The 22603-nt window shown below is 41.1% G+C and overlaps 1 protein-coding gene across 1 annotated transcript in view; it reads left to right on the top strand.

Moving 5' to 3' along the window:
- The first annotated feature begins 5260 nt into the window (after positions 1–5260).
- The window catches only part of si:ch211-106h4.4 (MAM and LDL-receptor class A domain-containing protein 2), a 24688-nt gene continuing 7345 nt past the window's right edge, over positions 5261–22603 (top strand). The window contains exons 1-36 of the mRNA XM_016273028.1: positions 5261–5378; positions 5621–5746; positions 6482–6609; positions 6686–6854; positions 6958–7077; positions 7163–7285; positions 7389–7508; positions 7595–7752; positions 10684–10779; positions 10865–10955; positions 11041–11163; positions 11243–11345; positions 11446–11596; positions 12942–13167; positions 13308–13434; positions 13547–13676; positions 13773–13851; positions 13956–14120; positions 15037–15162; positions 15256–15471; positions 15600–15719; positions 15821–15973; positions 16493–16581; positions 16666–16839; positions 16944–17141; positions 17306–17414; positions 17989–18111; positions 18203–18299; positions 18469–18628; positions 18793–18907; positions 19572–19715; positions 19798–19985; positions 20158–20323; positions 21107–21328; positions 21429–21607; positions 21846–22074. Coding sequence (XP_016128514.1) covers positions 5261–5378; positions 5621–5746; positions 6482–6609; positions 6686–6854; positions 6958–7077; positions 7163–7285; positions 7389–7508; positions 7595–7752; positions 10684–10779; positions 10865–10955; positions 11041–11163; positions 11243–11345; positions 11446–11596; positions 12942–13167; positions 13308–13434; positions 13547–13676; positions 13773–13851; positions 13956–14120; positions 15037–15162; positions 15256–15471; positions 15600–15719; positions 15821–15973; positions 16493–16581; positions 16666–16839; positions 16944–17141; positions 17306–17414; positions 17989–18111; positions 18203–18299; positions 18469–18628; positions 18793–18907; positions 19572–19715; positions 19798–19985; positions 20158–20323; positions 21107–21328; positions 21429–21607; positions 21846–22074 — 5161 coding nt within the window. The remainder of the gene's footprint in view (positions 5379–5620; positions 5747–6481; positions 6610–6685; positions 6855–6957; positions 7078–7162; positions 7286–7388; positions 7509–7594; positions 7753–10683; positions 10780–10864; positions 10956–11040; positions 11164–11242; positions 11346–11445; positions 11597–12941; positions 13168–13307; positions 13435–13546; positions 13677–13772; positions 13852–13955; positions 14121–15036; positions 15163–15255; positions 15472–15599; positions 15720–15820; positions 15974–16492; positions 16582–16665; positions 16840–16943; positions 17142–17305; positions 17415–17988; positions 18112–18202; positions 18300–18468; positions 18629–18792; positions 18908–19571; positions 19716–19797; positions 19986–20157; positions 20324–21106; positions 21329–21428; positions 21608–21845; positions 22075–22603) is intronic.

Genomic DNA, 22603 nt, shown 5'->3' with positions numbered 1-22603 from the left:
ATTTCATTGCTTTACAAGCAGGCAGACATGCTTAATTTATAATAGGAGTGAAAGTGTAACAATTGGGTGGTTACAACATGTAGTATTCGAATGGTCATGTGATCTCCAAATGTCAGCCTCCATGTGGCAACCAGCTCCATGTAAAATGAAAAGTTTTTATCAGGCTACTGATTTAACTTTAAACACTTTCTGTAATTATTTAATCTAAATATGTATTTTGTAAAACGTGTTTAAGTACTCATGGAGTTTCCACATCGGTGACCGACGAATTGGGATATCGCTTCGATAGACCAATCTACTTCGAGTGTAAACTAAACGAGCCAATGCACATTGGCATGCAATTATTGCATCCAGCTGCCGCTGATCACAGCGTGAGTATAATAAGGCAGCAGGTGCAATGCATACCAGGTTTTCGCTTCGGAGCCGAGCGACAACATCGTTCTGCTCTATATTCATTTAGAGAACTACGAGTTCAGCACACTCTCGGAAGCTTTCTGTGTTGGCGAGACGGTGCGTCAGCGGTGGTCGTTCCAGTGTCGAGTGGGTTGCGCACTTCAGGCTGCACTACCCCCTGTCGTGTTGCAAGCGGCTATCTCCCCTGTGCACCTCAGCACAAAAAGAGCATTTTCTAAAGAGCAAATTTCTCTAAAAGAGCTCCACAGGTGCGTCTTTATAAAGACGACGGATCGTCCTTATAAGGATGCCGTTTCACCCATCCGTTTCTGGGTGCGGTCGTTACCTGGCACCGGGTGAAGGTCACGATCGCTGCCTCACGTGTCTGGGCATCGAGCACACTGAGGTGGCCTTCGTGGCCAGGGGAAGCTGATTCCGCCTTACACGCCATGGCGTTACTGCAGGTGCACCAGGCTAAGGCACTGAAGGACCTGCACGAGGGTGGTCACGATCCGGAAGTTCTGAAAGAGCTCCGAACCGCCACTGACCTCATGCTCCGAGCGACGAAGGTCACCGCGAGTTCTCTGGGTCGTGTGACATCCACGCTTGTGGTCCAGGAGCACCATCTCTGGCTGCGTCTGGCGGACATGAGGGACACCGACAAGGTTCGGTTCCTCAATCCCCCTGTGTCCCAGACCGGCCTCTTCGGCGACGCAGTCGAGAGCTTTGCCCAGCCGTTCTCGGCTGCCCAAAAGCAGACTGAGGCGATCCGACACATACTGCCCAGGCGGGCAGCTGCTGCCTCCACCCATCCGCTGGCTGCAGCGCCCCAGCCTGCTCATCGCCGAGGGTGGGCCCCGCGTCCGCCGAAGGATGCGAAGGATGCGATAGAGCCGGTCCCTCTGGCCGATATGAGGTCGGGGTTTTACAGTCCTTACTTCATTGTATCCAAGAAAGGCGGTGGGTTACGGCCAATCTTGGATCTGCCAGTTTTGAACCGGGCCCTTCATCAGCTACCGTTCAAGATGTTGACGCAGAAACGCATCTTTGGGTGCGTCCGTCCCCGAGATTGGTTTGCAGCGATCGGCCTGAAGGATGCGTACTTTCATGTGTCGATCCTTCCGCGCCACAGACCATTTCTGCGTTTTGGTTCGAAGGACGGGCATATCAGTACAAGGTCCTGCCCTTCGGGCTGTCCCTGTCTCCCCGTGTCTTCACGAAAGTCGTGGAGGCGGCTCTTGTTCCCCTCAGAGAGCAGGGTGTTCACGTCCTCAACTATCTAGATGATTGGCTTATACTAGCACAGTCTCAGGAGTTGAGTCAAAGTTGGATTCGGTCGAACAGACAGCGCGCCTCACAGAGGAACGTGCGCAGTCAGTGCTAGCCTGCTTGAATATGTTCAAGGGCAGGACAGCGGTCCCACTGATACTTTTTCAGAGGCTCCTGGGGCATATGGCGGCTGCAGCGGCACTTACACCACTCGGCCTGTTACATATGAGACCGCTCCAGCAGCTCCAGCTTTATGGCCGAGTCCCGAGGTGGGCGTGGAAGCGCGGCACTCACCGGGTCCAAGTTACACCGGTCAGATCTTGCGTTCCTCCGGGCAGGGGTGTCCCTAGAGCAGATCTCCAGGCATGCTGTGGTCTACACAGATGCCTCCACCACCGGGTGGGGCGCCACGTACAACGGCATGCAGTCTCAAGGGTTTGGATGGGCCCGCAGCTGCATTGGCATATCAGTTGACTAGAGTTGTTGGCAGTGTGCCTTGCCTTGAACCGTCTCAAAGGGCGCTTACGAGGCAAGCACGTACTGGTCCGAACGGACAACACAGCGACCGTTGCAGGTGGTCTGCGCTCCCGTCCCACCTCGCCCGCCACCTCTTCCTTTGGAGTCGAAAGGTTCTGAGGTCACTTCGTGCTGTTCACATGCGGGGCCTGCTCAACTGTACAGCCGACGAGCTGTCTCAAGCAATGCTCCCGGGAGAATGGCGACTCCATCCCCAGACGGTCCAGCTGATTTGGAGTTGTTTCGGAGCCGCTCAGGTAGACCTGTTTGCTTCTCCATAAACCTCTCACTGCCAGTTGTTCTACTCCCTGACCAAGGGAACACTCGGCACAGACGCACTGGCACAAAGCTGGCCGCAGGGCCTACGCAAGTGTGAGTTTGCCCCAGTGAGCCTTTTCACACAGACACTGTGCAAAATCCGGGAGGACAAGGAGCAAGTCTTGCTAGTGGCGCCGTATTGGCCCACTCGGACCTGGTTCCCCGAGCTAGTGCTCCTCGCGACAGCCCCTCCTTGGTCGATTCCTCTGAGGAAGGATCTACTGACTCAGAGACGGGGCACCGTTTGGCACCCGCATCCAGACCTTTGAAAACTCCATGTCTGGTCCCTGGTGGTTCTAGGTGACCTACCCCAGGAGGTAGTGAACACCATCACTTCGGCAAGAGCACCGTCTACAAGACACGCTTACACCTTGAAGTGGAACCTGTTCGTTCTCGCCGAGAAGACCCCCGGAGATGCCCGATTGCAGTCGTGCTTTCCTTTCTGCAGCAAGGGCTGGAGCGAAGGCTGTCTCCCTCCACCCTCAAAGTCCAGGTTGCTGCTATAGCTGGTGAATGGGACGTCCGTAGGTAAGCATGACCTTGTCATCAGGTTCCTTAGAGGGGCCAGGAGGTTGAATCCTTCCCGGCCCCCCTCTATACCCTCTTGGGACCTGTCTCTAGTGCTAAAATCACTACAGCAGGGCCCATTCAAGCCTTTGCATTCAGTTGAGCTAAAGTTTCTTTTATTGAAAACTCTGCTCCTGCTTGCACTGGCCTCCATCAAGAGAGTAGGGGACCTGCATGCATTTTCGGTCGACGATTCGTGCCTAGAGTTTGGGCCGGCTGACTCCCAGGTAATCTTGAGGCCCCGGCCCGGCTACGTGCCCAAGATTCCCACTACACCCTTCAAAGACCAAGTGGTGAACCTGCAAGCGCTGCCCCCGGATGAGGCAGACCCAGCCCTGGCTTTGTTCTGTCCCATCCGAGCATTAAGGTGCTGCGTAGACCGGACACAAAGCTTCAGGACCTCAGACCAGCTCTTTGTCTGTTACGGAGGCCGGCAGAAGGGGAATGCCGTCTCTAAGCAGAGGATGGCCCACTGGATTTTGGATGCCATCACCCTGGCTTATCAGGCATAGGGTGTGCCCTGCCCATTCAGGCGGTGAGCTCACTCAACTAGAAGTGTTGCATCCTCCTGGACGCTGGCTCGTGGCGCCTCGCTAACAGATATTTGTAGGGCTGCGGGCTGGGTGACCCCCAACACGTTCGCTAGATTCTATAGCCTCCGTGTGGAGCCGGTATCCTCCTGTGTTCTCACCTCAAACGGGTAGTGGCGCCGAGAGGCCTCAGTTAGTGTCAGCTTGCTAAAACTACTCCAGAGTGTCCTACAGTAGACCCTGTTGAGATCCTCCGTCACCCTCGGCTGCGGACGCAGCGGAACGTCCGGCGCCGGGCCTTCACAATGAATCCGCGGGAACCGTGGAAGGCTGGTTTCCATATTGAGACCTAAGCGGTTCTCGTATGTGTATAGTCCACGGTATAGCCATAGAGCCTGTGTTTCCCCAGCAGACTTCTGATTTTCCAAGAGGGTTACAATCACCTCCAGTTCTCCATATACACCTAAGCGGATGCTATATGTGTATTTGCTTCCAAAAACTCCTTCGGGAAGGATGGGGCTTCCGCAGCGTCCCTGTTCCAAGTGGAGCGGGTACGTTTTCCCAGTGTTATCCAATCTCACTCAGTAAGGTAGTGCTTTGAAAAATGGTGAGTGGAACTACGTGTCCCGAGCCCCGGCCTACACCAGATAGGGGCGCAGGCGGCTCGCACTGGAAGGGGCAGCACCATGGCGCTTTGGTAGGGATCCCAATTCGTCGGTCACCGATGTGACTCGGAGTGACCGACTGAAAGGGAACATCTTGGTTACGTGTGGTAACCCTCGTTCCCTGAAGGAGGGAACAGAGACGTCACGTCCCGTCGCAACGGTTGCTGTACCACCACTGAGCGGCTGGGTCGCCGGCTCAGCTCCTCAGCGAAAACCTGGTATGCATTGCACCTGCTGCCTTATTACACTCATGCTGTGATCAGCGGCAGCTGGATGCAATAATTGCATGCCAATGTGCATTGGCTCGTTTAGTTTACACTCGAAATAGATTGGTCTATCGCAGCGATATCCCAATTCGTCGGTCACCGACGTGACGTTTCCGGGAACGAGGGTTACTATACGTAACCGAGACGTTATATATTTATACCCTTTATTAAACAAGCAATTTTAAAAATCACTACAGTCTTTTCTTCAGGCCACTTTTTAATTTAGCCAGAATGCATACTGTGTTTTTGAATGTCTGTCAATGGAGAAAGAGGTGTTTTTCTTACAGAAAGGTGTAGTTATATAGCCTCTACCAGCAGGGTCTAAGTGCTAAAGCTAACCAGCAAAACTCTGACCTCTTGAATTCTGCACACAAACAAATGTGTAGTCTAGTCTAGTCTAGTCATGTCTCAGCCTTTGGGTTTCTGCTTGAATAACAGGTCGTATTTGAAGCAGTGGTTGGAGATGATCAGAAGCATGATATTGCTATTGATGACCTAACAATCCTAAATGACCCTTGCCCACCTCATGGTGAGTCCTCAACTTTCATAATCACAACTCAATAATCACAACAATAATCACAATTATTTCATTGCTTCTGATCTTGAAGCAGTAAAGTAATTCATTAACATCTATTCACCTCACAAAGCACTTGGCAACAATGTGACTGCTATGCCATCTACGTAAATGAAGCAGTGCACATAATTTTCTTCAGGGTTTTGTGATTTTGAGATGGACATGTGTGGATGGTTGAATACTCGTGTCAGTGTCTCCAGTGTTGACTGGAGCTGGACCTCTGGAACCAGTGATACTTTATTTGCTCCTGAGGTTGACCACACCACCAACACTGCCATGGGTAAATATCAACACTTACTTAATGCTCTATGTATCAGGATAATGCTCCTTTTATGTAATTATTTAATCTAATTATTTGAATCACACTCAAAGGCACATGTGCAGCACAGGAAAGTAAAAGGTGCCAAAGGGTTGTAATGTTTGGAGTGCCACAATCGTAAACCAGCTGCTCTTATTCAGGTCTAACAGCCCTTTAAGTGGCTGCTACTATGTTCTGACTTCCACTGGTTCTCTTCTATCCAGGGCACTACATGGCCTTTGACTCAAGTGCCATAACAGATCAGATTGCTTATCTTCAGAGTGAGGTGCTGGAGCCTGAATCTCAAGGTTGTTTGGAGTTCTGGTACCACATGTATATGTGGGGCAGCGGTGAGCATCTTTATAGAGAGCTTTAAGTGGCTTTTAAACTTTGAAATATTAGGTAATTTAAGCTCCTGATGGAATGACAACAGTGTTCTGCAAAAAAAAAAAAAAAAGTTCCAAAAAAGAAAAACACTTATTTTGCATTCTTTGGCTACAAAAGTTAGCAATTTACTTCCAGTCGTTGTTGCTGTTCCCAATAATTGGAAGATAGAATTGAGGGTTTTTAGAATAATCTAAAACAGCGATTCTCAACTAAGCATCCAGGGGCCCTCTAAGGGGCCCCAGCAAACTCCAAAAAAAGCAAGATGACGTAAAAGTATTTCAATTAATGTTAATATATTTACATAATTCAACCCTAATCCCAAGTAAAATGTTAAATAAATAAATCAAACATACAATCAAGATGCAAACTGAAATCATATATATTTTTATTTCCTCTCAATAACTATAGTTTCTATTAAAGCACATATAGTTCTTGAAACCTCTGGAGTCAGAAAATAAACTCTGGTTAATTTATAAAAGTTGTTTCTATTCATAAATAAAAGTTTAAAAACAAGCATGTCATAATTACAACAGAAAAAAAACAGAAACAGATAAAAGAAGTCGCTGATCAAAATTATTTATTAAACACTCATTGTTTATTCATTGGGGTAGTCTATTCCTACGACTAATCGAGGCAGTATAAACACCATCATTTTTCTTCCATGTATGTATATGTATATTTTGTTTTTATTGTTGTAGACAAGCTTAAACTAGCAGTTTATGTAAATGAGTCCAGTTCTCTACGCTGTCTGTGGAATCGAACTGGCAATCAGCAGAATGTGTGGCACCATCTCACTGTTGACTACAAATCATCTGAACGACACCAGGTGAGAGACTGATACACAAAAACATGTCACAACTTGACCGTATACAGAGACTTGACTTAAACTTCACTGTTTGCAGATTGTGTTTGAAGCTGTGCGTCGACACTTAGATTATGGAGTCATAGCTTTGGATGACATCTATATCAGGAGGAACACACGTTGCTCTGATCTTACTCCAACAACACCTGCGCCCACAACTGAGCCCACCTTTCCACCTGCGTCCTCGATGGACTGCAACTTTCAGGAGGGTAAGAGACGAATCAGCAAAACATGGATGTGTACTATATATACAGGTGTAAATGTGTGTTTATCATGAGCCATTTGCTAAGTATTCCAGATGTTTGCTTGTAGGACTATGTGACTGGGTCCAGGAGACAGACGATGGATTTGACTGGACCCATCAGATGGGTGGACAGGTGAAGGAACCATTGTTAGGACCTTTATATGACCACACCATAAAAAACAACAATGGTAAGATTCATTTTTTTCACCCTTTAGTGGACAGAGCAGATCAGTCTGTAATTTTTTGTCATACATCTTCATCTTGGAGTCATAGCTTTGGATGACATCTATATCAGGAGGAACACACGTTGCTCTGATCTTACTCCAACAACACCTGCGCCCACAACTGAGCCCACCTTTCCACCTGCGTCCTCGATGGACTGCAACTTTCAGGAGGGTAAGAGACGAATCAGCAAAACATGGATGTGTACTATATATACAGGTGTAAATGTGTGTTTATCATGAGCCATTTGCTAAGTATTCCAGATGTTTGCTTGTAGGACTATGTGACTGGGTCCAGGAGACAGACGATGGATTTGACTGGACCCATCAGATGGGTGGACAGGTGAAGGAACCATTGTTAGGACCTTTATATGACCACACCATAAAAAACAACAATGGTAAGATTCATTTTTTTCACCCTTTAGTGGACAGAGCAGATCAGTCTGTAATTTTTTGTCAAACATCTTCATCTTTTCTCTTGCAGGGTTTTATCTTATTGTAAATATGTCTGGAGAACATGAAACCAGTGAGGCAGCTGTCATTTCAACGCCAATGATCATTCAAAGCACTGATGTCTGTATTGGATTCTGGTACTACATGTTAGGAGCATCTCTTGGAAACATAGATCTGCTTGTCGAGACGGTACATTCAACACATTCTTAAACTTGTTTGGATGATAGATAGCTTTTTTTTTTTAAGTTAAAGCTGCAGTCCGTAACTTTTTTTTTGGTTAAAAATGATCCGAAATCAATATTTGAGCAAGTACATAACCAGCCAGTGTTCGAAACTATCGCCTTACTTTAGCCCGATTCACAACAGTTAGCTTATAATAATGTTTTCTAATTCGAGTGGTACGAGTAGGTTTTCGCAGGAAATTCGAGCATGGCACTGCATTATTATGTCACGTCTGTAAACATAAAGAAGTTGTCCCGGCTAGTAGGCTATCGCATGTGAGGATCCTGCAGGTTGCCGATCGTTTATAGCCTTTTCTCACATGAGCTGGAATAATTAAATGTATCATTTTGATTGCGGATTGTAATCCATAAAGGATTATGTGTTTATGAAACAAATGTGAATGAAATGAAATTATATTCCAGGTATAAATATGCTTCTGATTACAGATAGCCTGGGATTACAAAGATTTGTATTTTAAAGAAAACCAGTTCGAAGGGAACATAATTTGCTTTTTGGGTTAAAATAATTTCTTAATATGAAATTCGAAGAGTATGACAATTAGATTAGATTGTGCAGAAATTGAAATCTACATGCTAATACACACTATACTCATATTCACCAATGCTGATGTTCTTAACATTAATCATTTGAGAATAAAGTATAACAATAATAATAATTTGAATGGTTTGATATGAGCTAACCGATCTTTAGATTTAATCACCATTGGTAGCGAGATTTATTGTAATGCTTTTTTCCTCGGTTGGTCAGTACAAACGTGGCAGACTTGTTACTTACTTGTTCAGATGGCAATATACGGTGAAAATTCTTATTTGGGTCATATTCCAAGACGTAGGCTGAATCTGTGATTGTGAAGTACAGTAAATATCCACACCGGTGCGGTGACTGACTGCAACACATACTCTTCAGAACATAGATTCATCCCGCTGGAGCCGTGCTGACTCACAACCCATGCAAGCTAGATAATTCCGCACACAGCTGTGAGATGGCGACAAAGAGGCAAAATTTATGGACTTGGATTAATATTGCATGAAAATTATATCCTATGTAGAAATAAGAAATATTGAGTATTTTCAATATACTGTAGCTAGGGAAAATGCATAGCAGTATACTTGAAAATTCCTTTTTCAATAGGTAGTTTTATCTTTTCTTTTAAACACAATATTTATCTATTTTCTTAGCAAAATTGCATAATATATTAATATTATGTATAATTACTTAAAACAGTAAAAATAACTATTAGCCAATGGGGTATATTTTTAAAGAAGACTCTTATGCTCACTAAGGCTGCATTTATTTGATAAAAAAATACAGTAAAACACAGTGATATTGTAATATTGTGAAATATTATTACTATTTATTTTAATATATTATTATATGTTACTTTATATGTGATATTAATATATTTTAAAATGTAAATTATTCCTGTGATGGCAAAGCTGAATTTGCGGCAGCCATTACTCCAGTTTTCAGTATCACATAATCCTTCATTTTAATATGATTATTTGGTGCTCAGGAAACATTGCGTATTATCATCAATGTTGAAAACAGTTGTGCTGTTTATTTTAGTTTAAACCATAATTTTAAAAAATCAGGATTTTTTTCCCTGTCACTTTTGATTTTGGATCAATTTAAAGGGATAGTTCACCCAAAAATGAAAATTTGATGTTTATCTGCTTACCCCCAGGGCATCCAAGATGTAGGTGACTTTGTTTCTTCAGTAGAACACAAATGAAGATTTTTAACTCAAACCATTGCAGTTTGTCAGTCATATAATGGAAGTGAATGGGAATCACACCTTTGAGAGTCAAAAAAACATACACAAACAAAACCAAATTAAACCGTGCGGCCTGTGATGATACACTGATGTGTAAAGACACGAAATGATCGGTCTGTGCAAGAAACTGAACAGTATTTATATTGTTTTTTACCTCTGATTCACCGCAATGTCCGAACTGTCCTGAGCACGTTCTCAACAGCCGACGCGTGATGCGTCTTCCTCTTCTTGCTTTATGGCAGATTGCAGACTTATAAGTGCATTACCACCACCTATCTCTCAAATGGACCATTGACACTCCTAATTGAGATTGTAGATAGAGTGTCAATGGACCTCCAATGGCTGTTGAGAACGCAGGACAGTTTGGACATTGTAGTTGTACATTCGCATAGAGTTGATCAGGTTGTTGATTGTGGCCTGTGGAATGTTGGTCCACTCCTCTTCAATGGCTGTGCGAAGTTGCTGGATATTGGCAGGAACTGGAAAATGTTGTTGTATACACCGATCCAGAGCATTCCAAACATGCTCAATGGCTGACATGTCCGGTGAGTATGCTGGCCATGCAAGAACTGAGATGTGTTGCACTGCGTGAGGCAAATGGTGGTCACACCAGATACTGACTGGTTTTCGGACCCCCCAATACAGTAAAACTGCACATTTTAGAGTGGCCTTTTATTGTGGCCAGCCTAAGGCACACCTGTGCAATAATCATGCTGTCTAATCAGCATCTTGATATGCCACACCTGTGAGGTGGATGGATTATCTCGGCAAAGGAGAAGTGCTCACTAACACAGATTTAGACAGATTTGTGAACAATATTTGAGAGAAATAGGCCTTTTGTTTACATAGAAAAAGTCTTAGATCTTTGAGTTCAGCTCATGAAAAATGGGGGCAAAAACAAAAGTGTTGCGTTTATAATTTTGTTCAGTCTATAAATATATATACATATATATATACTGTATTTATATTAGCTATATAAAACTAGTTGTATTTTCTAATTAGTCATATTTTTAGAATTGTTTCAAAGGAAGTTCAGATAATCTTTTCTCAAAGGCCAAAAAGTTATTTTTGTCATGTAAAAACATGAGTATTGCTGGTTTCAGAAAACAATGGAAACCATCGCATGGACAAGAAGAGGCTCCCAGACCTCTGAGTGGCTGAACGCACAAGTTTCCATTAGTACTGCAGATGTTGATCGAGTAAGAGTTGCCCCTTGAAATGTTGTCTAAATCTCAATCCACAATTATACATATTTACCAACAAGTAGAGTATGATTATCACCAGGTGAAGTTCTCAGTGATCAGAGCAGCAGGAGGCAGCAGCTTCATAGCCATCGATGACCTCAGAGTGACTGCAGGAGCCTGTGTGGAGCACAGTGAGTCAAAGCGTTCAAAGCATCTTATCCAAATATCAGACATTCTCAGCCATGAAAGCCCTCCTGTGTGATATCTCTCCCAAAGACCCGTGTGGATTCGAGTCTCCCTCGCTTTGTGGCTTTGAGTCAGATGTGACTGACAGCTCTATCTGGCTCCGTGTGGATGGCAGCAGTGGCCATGCAGACCATACATACAGAACTGAACTTGGTGAGTAAACAACTGTTTTTGTTGTGAAAGGTTTTTAGTCATGTAATAACCCATGCGATGTATTTATGTCACATAATAGGCCATTCAATGGCTGTGCTTGGAGCCAAACTTGAGAAACCAGAGGTCTCAAATCTTCTGACACCAGAGTATAGCCCATCTACAGAGTCCTGCGTGCAGTTCTGGTAAGCAAATAATCTTGTATCTGTCCATTATGGTACAGATTTGTAGTTAAGCTCTGTCTCAGCCTTAACAGTCTGTTATAGATGTTTTGCCTGTTTGTAGGTATTGGCTGTCTGCAGGCTCAGGTGATTCTCTGTCAGTACATGTTCTTCTGAATGGGGAGCTGGGTCCAGCTCTCTGGTCTCTTTCTGGAGCATCTTCTGATATTTGGGAGGTGGCAGAAGTCACTGTGTCATCTCCCTCTGAATTCAGAGTGAGTTTTTTTTTCATTTTCTAATATGTATTTGCTTGTAAAATAAAAATGTTGTCATTATTTACTCATCCTCATATTGTCATCAAACTTGTATGACTGTTTTCTGGGAAAAACACACACACTCACACAGAGAGAGAGAGAGAGAGACATTTAGATTTTGAAGCTGTACAATAGCTTTGAGTGAAAGTGTTCAAAATTTAAAGGGATAGTTCCACCAGAAATGAAAATTCTGTGATCTCTCATTACTCACTAAGGTCATTATAAACCCATATGATTTTTTTTTAATTCGGTGGAACATAAAAGAAGATATTCTGAAGAATGTTGGTGAACAAACAGTTTTGGTTCCCTTTGACTTCCATTGTATGAAAAAAATAGAGTGGAAGCAGAGATTATCTTAATATAGGGAGATGAGAGGGTCTGTATTACTTACTATTGGAGAAAGCCTAACAGCTAACTTGGATAATGTGTGCCGTAATAACCAATCACATTACAGCCTTGACGTCATTGAATTTCAGAGTTGTGCGACACTCAATCACCGTTTACGGATACCATAGGAATGAATGGGAAGTGCTGTAAACCAGTCGCAAAAAGTCAGTGACTTCTCTTATAAAACAGCATTTTTTTCATAGTAAACTCTAAAAATAGTTTAATCCAAAAGTATTGTTTAGTGTAAAACATGTTGAAGATTAGCAGATAGGCTGACGATTCATTAAATGATAAGCCGTTTCCTCTAAAAAGCTGTTTGTTCATCGTGGTGAAGCCTCTCCTCCATTGACATCCATTAAAACAAAATGGCCTCTGTCTCCTTTCCCACGTACTGCCAGACCGGAAGCGTTAGCTTTAGCCATTACGCTTTTTCAGCTAATGGTTGCAGGCTTGCCTTCTAGTGGCTTTGGTGGAAGTCAATAGGAACCAAAACTGTTCCACAGAAGAAAGTAAGTCATATGGTTTGGAATTACATGAATGTGAGTAAATCATGATAGAACCTCAATTTGGATGGACCATCTCTTTAAGTTGCTTTTCACTGATCATTTTGATATCCACCCTAGCCAAGTAGCAATTTGTGAATTAATCATTGAATTGGACTGTTTCGATAAAACTGGTTTAAATTATTTGTTTTTCTTCTGTTCTTATTTTTGCTTGAGTTATTTCTGGGTCGTAAAGAGTCATAATATTTTTCTTTACCTGATTCAGTCTCGCCTTTCTTTGCTTTTTTTCAGAGTAACAAACTAAATTGCCTAACACATGCAGTTTCAGCATTTTAATATCCTCACTTATGGAAAGAAGTATACACTATGGTATGTGTTGTTTTCTGCATTTATTCATGATTTGCATTCACACACAGGTTGCATTCAGAGCAGAGCTCAGCACAAACTCTGAGTCATTTGTTCTTCTGGATGATGTCTCAGTTAAAGCTGGAGCATGTTCCTCAAGAGGAAGTTGTGATTTTGAGTCAGGAAAGTGTACATGGGTGAATGTTGCTAATGGCGTCACAGATGGACATGACTGGATTCATGCAGACGGTCACTACAGAGGTCCTTTGGTCGATTACACTACTCACACTGCAGATGGTGAGTACTTGGTGCAGTTTACTCCTTTATCTATTGTGTTTGTTGATATTGCAAACATTTTTCACAAGTCAAATGATATATCAGGACAGCTGATTAGACACAACACATGATGATCATTATTTTTCCTGTTGCTCTTTCAGGCAAGTTTCTTTTGAGCCCATCTCAGAGGAACACGCAAGGCCAAAAAAGTAGTTCTGTGCTGATCTCAGAAAAGATCCAGCCAACCAGTGACTCCTGTTTTGAGTTCTGGTACCATATGAATGGAAGGTCTGCTCTTGCTTTCCCATCTTTTTGCTTCAGCTAAAGACAACCTCTCTTCCACTGTTGGACTGTCAGGTGTGATTAATGCAGTTTTTATGGTGCTCTTTTCTATTGGCAGTGACCCTGGAACACTTAGAGTGCTATTAGATTCAGGTGCAACAGAGCAAGAACTGTTGTTTGAAACACAGATCACTGGGAGCAACTGGAAAAATGTCTCTGTCACTATAGCTGAGACCAAACCCTTTAAGGTGTGAAATACCAATCTATTATTTGGACAGCTTTTACCATTATATTATATTCATTTGTAATCATGCCATGTAACATTTGTAAACCTTGAATATCAGATTTATATAGAGGCTCAAACGGGCAGTGAAGGCTACATCGCTGTGGATGACATTAGACTGACAAATGAGCCATGTAAAGGTAAACTGCTCAGTGCTTTCTACTCAGTAAAAAAAAGAGTAGTTTTGTATTATTAAAGCATTATTTCATAAATGGTAAATGTTTTTTTATTGATTTACATTCAGACATCAGTGTGGAAAGTGGAGTGTTTGTTGGCTGTGACTTCGAGACAGGCACCTGTGAATGGAAAGATATCAGTGTTGGGCAGTTTGTTTGGGAAAGGGACCAGAATGGTACAACCACCGCCAACACTGGACCATCAGTGGACCACACTACTGGCACAGAGCTGGGTAAAATATTTCAGACAACAGCTATACCTGAATAAATCTATTACTTTTTTCATGTACCATTCAAGAATTTTGGTGTAGGTGAGTTTTTTTTTATATGTACAGTATATTTTTGAAAAACATCTCTTATGTTCACCAAAGCTGCATTTACTTGATCAAAAAATACAGTCAAAGTACTGTAAATTCAAAGTACTGTAACTGTTTTCTATTGAAATATATATATATATATATATTTTTTTTTTTTTTCCTGTGATGTCAAAGTTGCATATTCTGCATCATTACTCCAGTCTTCAGTGTCAAACGAACCTTTAGAAATCATTCTAATATGCTGATTTGGTGCTCAAGAAACATTTATTATTATTATCGAAGTTGAAAACAGTTTTGCCGCTTGATATTTTTCTGGAAACCATGATAAATTTTTTTCCAGGATTCTTTAACACAATGGTTCTCAAACGTTTTTATGTATATATCATCATCATCATCATCATCATCATCAAAAAAAAAAAAAGTAAATGAAAAGAAAATATTTTAGTAATTTTAATATTGTCAATTGAAAATGCTAATTATATTCTGGTTCGAAATAGCATTGAATCAAGACATTAATGAGTCAATGATATTGAATCACGACAGCAACAAACTGAACTAAATAAATTAAATTACAATGAAAACCCTTATTAGTACAGTTTAATAAAAACTCTATATATGCACATATGGCTTCATTGGAGCATTTTAGACCATATGACATGCCACACTGGGTTTAGGGACTGCATAATGACGTAAAGAATTGCTCAATCGTTTTCTTTGTAACCAGATCTTTGAAACAAACTGATTCGAGGGACTAAGTCAGAATTCCCCTAATATATAATGTAAAACAGAATGTTATCAGTCATATAATTAAAAAAACATGTATTTGTTTTAGGCTGGTACATGACAGTAGAAGCCAGTCGTGGTGAGCAGAACAGCTATGCTGCTCTACAGAGTCCCGCCATGAAAGAGGCCAGCAATGAGTGTCTACTTGAATTCTACTACCACATGTTTGGAGAGGGTAAGACTAGATGTCTTTAAGTGCAACATTGAGACTTTACAGTATTTCTGGTAATACTAAAATATTTTATCTGCATTATCTCATCTTTGCCAGGCATTGGGGAACTGAAAGTGTTCCTCCAGGAGGGCACAAGGAGGACGCCCTTGTGGTGGATGTCTGGTAATCATGGAGATGAGTGGCATTTGGCAGAGTTGAATGTGGGTCGCACACATCAAGTTTTCACTCTCCTCTTCGAGGCTACCAGAACCTACAGTGAGCTTGGTGACATTGCTATAGATGACATCTCCTTCTTCAACTGCACTCTGCCAGGCAGGTTACAAACACATCAACTTAATCTGACTGATAAATCAGATTTAAAGCAGTCAGATTACTGTAACCTTAACCAAGGCATGTAATGGCCCAAGACATTAGTCAATCATACATTATTTCTTCTTCAGGGCCTCAAGAATCTTGTCAAGAGGGAATGTTTACATGTTCGAACAAGGTGTGTGTGGAGCCGAACAGAGTGTGTGACTACAGCGATGACTGTGGTGATGGCGCAGATGAAGAGCTCTGTGGTATGACTCTGGTTTATTCATGGGTTAGGATAAAATATTACATAGTAATACAGTTACATAGTATGAGGAACTGTACTGTATCTTGGTTTTTGTCGGTCTAGATGTAAAGGGTTTTACCCATCGCTGCAGTTTCGAGCATGGCATGTGCTCGTGGGAAAAGAGTGACTTGAAAGCTGGCTGGATTTTGCAGAAAGGAGAACAGGCCTGGCCTAAGCATGGACCACCAAGAGATCACACCCGCAATACTGCAGCAGGTAGACTTATACCTCCTCAAATTTAAGCACAAACACTACTGTTCAAAAGTTTGTGGTCAGTAAGATTTTTTTTTTTTTGAAGAAATTAATCATTTTATTTAGCAAGGGCACATTAAATTGATCAAAAGTGGCAATAAAGAAATGTATAATGTTACAAAAGTTTTCTGTTTCAAATAATGCACTTTCTGTTAATCGAAGAATCCTGAAAAAAAATCAAAAATATTCATCAGCACAACTGTTTTTAACATTGATCATAATAATAATAAATGTTTCTTGACCACCAAATCAGCATATTAGAATGAAGGATCATGTGACACTGAAGACTGGAGTAATGGCCAAACTTAGTGTAAATGATCCAAAAATATGGTAAACATCAAGTCACTTATAAAAGTGACAAAAGATACCCATAGAGAATATAAACATTGTATTTTTTTATTGTTTTATAGCGATATATAAAATGGTTCATGTACCACTGATATTATTGTCCTCTTATACTGAAATGGCTATGGCATGTTCCAGGTCATTACATTACTCCAGCACATGATCTGAGTGAGATCCAGACAGCAGAGATCATCTCCAGCACCCTGCTGCCCAGCACTGATTGCACCGTGAGTCACTGTGCAGTCATGTGTCAATCAAATAATGAAACACACAGCCTCTTTCATATGTACTGATGCACCTTGTTCTTGCAGGTGAGGTTCTACCACTATTCTCGTGGTGAAAATAGCACATCTGCCAGGCTAGTCGTCATATTGAGGACGCTTCATAATGGAGATAATGACCGTATTCTTTGGGACAAGACTGTGACACAGAGCTTCCTCTGGCACAGAGCGGAAGTCACCTTTTCTACCTCAGTTAAGAGCAAGGTAAGATATTTTTACAGTATATGAGTTGTTTACATCATTTCATTTATTAAATAGGCTACTGTAATCATGCAAGATAAATAAATCTGACTCAATTTTATTTTCAGATTGTTTTCCAGTATGTGGGAATGGGTGAGGCTCATGTGCCACAGACAGCGGTGGACGATCTTTCCTTCTCTGTGACATGTGCTCATGATCCTGACAACAGTGAGCTGCCAGTCACACCTGAGCCAACAATGACACCAGCTACAGCAACACCAATGACTGATGCTCCTCCAGCTTCACCAACAGTCAACCCTTGTAAGGTTAGGACATTTCAGCTGTAACTCTACTGTATTGAATACACTGACTTGTGTACAAAGATGAAGTGTAAATATGTGCCAGTCATTTTTGCTGCTTCTTTCATTTTTGATAAAAGCATTGTGAAATTTGTGTCATTTTGCTAATACATTTGGTTGGTCAAATTCAGGAGAATGAGTTTCATTGCTGGCGATCAGATGGTGTAACGTGCATTGCAGCTGGTTCTCAGTGTAATTATGTCCTAGACTGCCCTGTAGGGGAAGATGAAGAAACATGCGGTGAGTTATTCATTTATTCATTCATTCATAGGACGAATAAATGTGACCATGGACCACAAAACCAGTCATAAGGGTAAATTTTTTGAAATTGCTAAGCTATAAGCTTTCCATTGATGTATGATTTGTTAGGATAAGACAATATATGGCCGAGATACAACTATTTGAAAATCTGGAATCTGAGGGTGCAAAAAAATCTAAATATTGAGAAAATCGCCTTTAAAGTTGTCCAAATGAAGTCCTTAGCAATGCATATTACTAATCAAAAATTACGTTTTGATATATTTACGGCAGGAAATTTGCCAAATATCTTAATGGAACATGATCTTTACTTAATATCCTAATGATTTTTGGCATAAAAGATAAAAATGATCATTTTGACCCATACAATGTACTTTTGGCTATTGCTACAAATATACCCGTACTACTTATGAATGGTTTTGTGGTCTAAGGTCACAAATGTAAAAAATTAAATATAATTATCAAAATAAATTTTAATATTCACCTTTTATTTTTAAAAGTATGTATACTATTTATTAGTAGTAGTAGTAGTATGATTGTTGTTGTATCTCTGTAGGTCCATGCAATTTTGAGAATGGACAGTGTCAATGGAGTGATATAAGTGTAGGTCCTAACAAATGGCAATGGGTGAAGGCCTCAAACAACACAGATCTGCCCACTGACCACACCACTGGAACAGGTAATTCAGTGCTAGATCAATCCATGAACATTACATATCAAAATAAATACAGTTCTTCTTCTTTCTTTTTTTACCCTTTATGTCTACTCAGGGCACTACATGCAGACATATATCATGGATCCATCTACGAATGAGGCTGTGTTTCAGAGCCCATCCCTGCCTATCAGCTCTGCATACTGTCAACTTCTGTGAGTTCATTCATAATGATGATGTGCAAAACTAGTGACAAGATCGCTTTTAATTAAGAAAAAGTCAAGTAAAATATTCTTGTGAAACAAACAAATACTTCCATTACACAACACTGAATCATGTTCCTTGTACCCAATTGTCCTCTCTTGTTTATCTCTTGCACACTAGGTTTCACTTCCACATGGGTGCAGGAAGTGCAGGCAATCTCAGTGTGATCCTGCAGAAGGGAGAGGAGGACAAGAAGCAACTCTGGTCACGATCCAGCAGCACTTCAACTCAGTGGGCCCCAGAACACTTACCACTGGGCAAACAAGAGCAGCCTTACAGGGTATGCCAATGTCAATGTGTGTGGGATGCAAAGCACTTACTGTACACATGCAATCATGAGTCTGATCTTTAGAGATTAATCCTTGAGGATCTCTGCCTCCTACACATATTCAGGCAAGTTTTCTGCACGAATATAGACATATTTTTTCCTATGTACCATTTAAGATCATTTTCAGCAGCCAGACCTCACTCAGACAGGATGATTCAAGGTCTACAACTCGGACCATGGCCCTGGATGATATCTCCTTTCACAACTGTGAGAAAGACTACCAACCTCCAGGTGGGGATGCGGTGGGGATGCTGAAAAGTTAGATGAAACAGATTTGAGCTGTATAATGATGTTGCTTCTTTTACATGACACAAGGTTATCGTGTTTTACCTTGCCATGGCATTACTCTAGAAATGAATAGTGAAATATTGTGACTACTTCTGTACCCAAATATTTTAAAGTTTCAGGTCTGTAATTTTTTCAATACTTTCATTTAACAGGAACACATCAAAATGTTACAAAATAATTCAATTTCAAATAAATGCATTTTTTTCTGAATCCTGTAACAAATTAATTGCAGAAATATTAATCAGCACAGCTGTTTTCAACATTGATTAAAAAAATGTTTCTTGAGCACCAAATCAGCAGCTGAAATGCAAATTCAGCTTTGCCAGCACAGGAATAAATTATATTTTAAAATGTATTAAAATAGAAAACAGTACTTTTTAAATTGTAAAAATATTTCACAATATTACGTTTTTTACTGTATTTTTGGTCAAAGAAATGTAGCGTTGGTTAGTTTAAGAAACTTCTTATAACAACATTATACTTCTTATAAAAAAATTACAGACTCCAAAACATTTGAAAGGTACTTTGCATTTGTAAATTTGAAGTTTTGTTCGGAGCGAACCGAGCCCACATTATGAGATTGTGCCTTAATATTCCTGTACTCCAGACTTTTCCTTGGCCACATGCTCCTTTGAGAAGGACTTGTGTGGGTGGATCCAGGGAGCTGCAGAGGACCTAGACTGGGAGAGATGGAGCGGACCTACTGAGACCCCAAATGCAGGTCCTCCGGGCGACCACACTAGTGGAAATGGTGAGCCAACAGCCATTTTCACCATAACACTATAAGCTCAATCATCACATGTCTTAACTATGTGTCTCTTGCTATATTACAGGGTATTATTTGTACATCAAGAGCTCAAGTCACATCAGAACGAGGGATACGGCTCATCTGAAGTCTCCTCTGTCTCCCCCAACTGGACCTGATGGGTATTGCTTCATGTTCTGGTATCACATGTTTGGAGCAACAGTGGGATCACTAACAATGTCTATATATGACATTTCATCCAACCACATCACATCAGTAAGACTCACAAAAATAACATTTTCAGGGCATTTTTATGGGTTTTTCTAATTTCACATGTAAGAAATGTTTTTATAGTAAAATGTAAATGCTTTACTTTTATAGTAAATGTTTTACTATAAAATATGTTTTGTACCAGAATTTTGTATTTGTTTCCCCCCTAAAACTGTAGATGTGGCAAAGGAAGGGTTCTCAGGGGAATGAATGGCATATGGCTCAGAGTCATGTCAAACTGACAGAAGTTCATCAGATATTAATTGAGGCTTCAGTTGGAGGGCCGTCTGGTCACATTGCTATAGATGACTTATCTGTCACTAAAGGTGCCTGTGCTCCCACAGGTAATTAATAACATAGCTTAGCATTTGGTCTGTTGTTTTTCACACTGTCCTGTTGAAATGTCCTCCATGCTTGCTAGAGCACCACAAGAATTTGGCACAGCTGTAACTATGTAGTATTTATCCATCTAGATGCCATTTTCAGTATCAAACTTTAACTGTCAGCTTAGTGAAAAATTTAGAGCATTTGATTAATATTAAAAGCACCTTGATTAAATATACCATGCAAAAATGTGAGCCTGGAGATGGGTAATTGGATTAACGGAATCTTGACCATAACATTTTGTTGCATTCTTTTTAAATATTCCACTTATGAAAATCCTTTATATAACTAGGTTTGAGAAGTAGTGAAATAAAAATATATTTTGAACATTTACAGTTGACATAAATTTGATTAAAATACATGACATATTGGCACCATATTGGTTATCAGCTGATTTTAGAGTTTAAAAAAAAAACAGTAACAGTCAAAATTGAATATTTAATCATGCATGCAAATTTCTCCAATTTGTATAATTTAGATGATCTTTGCCATCATTTAATGATTACTTGAAGTTAATGTTTAAAAACACTAATAGTTTATCTCAAAATTAAATATAATTTTTCTTATATTTGACATTATAATCTTGTGATTCCTAAATTCACTTGTTGAATTTAAACAGTTGATTTTAGTTTTTATTTAAATAAATAAATAAATATTGTATTGGACAGAACTTTAATATCAGCACATCCTTACATTTTTATAAATGAATGTTTATGAATATTACCAACCCATAATTGTTTCAGAGGGAATTTGTGACTTTGAAGAGGGGGATTGTGGCTGGATACAGCAGACTGATGATGACCTGGACTGGATCCGAGTGTCAGGAAATAATGTCCGCTCTAAATCTAGACCTGGTTTTGATCATACAACCAACACAGCGAGTGGATACTACTTTTATATGGAAAGTGCGCCTACCCATGTGCAAGGACATACTGCTAGAATGACATCTCCTCTGCTTCAAACAGGTGAAAGAGAATCACGTCTCTTCATATCAACTGTGAAATTTGTAAACTATACCTTGAGGGTCAGAAGACTCCCATCAAAAGTAACACTCCTCTTTTCCAGCTGATGCCAAGTGTCTCCAGCTGTGGTATTACATGGAGGGAAAGGGCACTGGGACCCTAAATGTGTATCAACAGTTCTCAGACAAAGATCGGCCCCTGCTGGTGACCCAGTCTGGACAACAGGGGGGACTGTGGAGGTTTGCTCAGACTCCTCTAACCATCTCAGGGTCAAACTACAGGGTGAGTCCCTGAATCAGCGCTCTGTCTGATCACAATGTCCAGCACATATTTTCAGACTTACAATCACAGATTATTGCAAATGATGGCCTCAAAGTTATATGCAGTTGCTGTCACTGGTTTGTACAGCAGTCACGGATCACATGCTGCACAAATCTGTTCATTAAACTACAGTCTGTACCCTTTAATTTAATGATGTGAAACTGCAGGAGTGTCCTCATCAATACCGCTGTCTTTTCAGATTGTGGTGGAGGGGATTACAGGCCAAACTGAACAGGGAGTCATAGCACTTGATGATGTTCAGGTTTCAAACTATCCCTGCACTGCTACAGGACAGTGTGACTTTGAGGTAAACTTCTGCAGCTGGATGAATCTGTTGGAGGTGGATGATGCTGACTGGCTCAGAGCCCAGGCAGGCACTGAAAATCACACACGGCCCAGTGTGGATCATACCACCAACACTTCCACAGGTGAGCTGAAAGAGTTCACTGAGCTTCCTTAAAATGTTAGAATTGGTTTATGAAGGAAGTATAGATATATCTGATATTGTTTTTTCTTTGAATTGGGAAATAAATTGTGGCACTGTTTACTCCTGGTATTAAAGGGGTCATATGATGCGATTAAAATTTTCCCTTTCTCTTTGGAGTGTTACAAGCTCTTGGTGCATAAAGAAGATCTGTAAAGTTGCAAAGACTAAAGTCTCAAATCCAAAGAAATATTCTTTATAAAAGTTGAGTCAACCACACCTACCTAAAACGGCTCGTTCTAACACGCCCCCACATATCTACGTCACGATGTGGGAAGATTTGCATAACGCCGCCCAAATGTTCACGCAAAGAAAGAAGGTGTAACTTTTATTCTCGCTGTTGCCGCCGCTGCCATGTTGAGGAGTCGCTGTGTGTTTCGTTGTGAAAGCAAAACTACTTTGTTTGGCCTTCCAAAAGAGGACACGACTAGAAATCAGTGGTTAAGTTGTATTTACAACACTGTTCCAGAACA

This window comes from Sinocyclocheilus grahami, unplaced genomic scaffold, assembly GCF_001515645.1.
Source record: "Sinocyclocheilus grahami isolate Dianchi unplaced genomic scaffold, SAMN03320097.WGS_v1.1 scaffold5.1, whole genome shotgun sequence".
Taxonomy (NCBI): domain Eukaryota; kingdom Metazoa; phylum Chordata; class Actinopteri; order Cypriniformes; family Cyprinidae; genus Sinocyclocheilus; species Sinocyclocheilus grahami.
The sequence above is the reverse complement of the archived record's forward strand: the minus strand, read 5'-3'. Positions and strand labels throughout refer to the sequence as shown.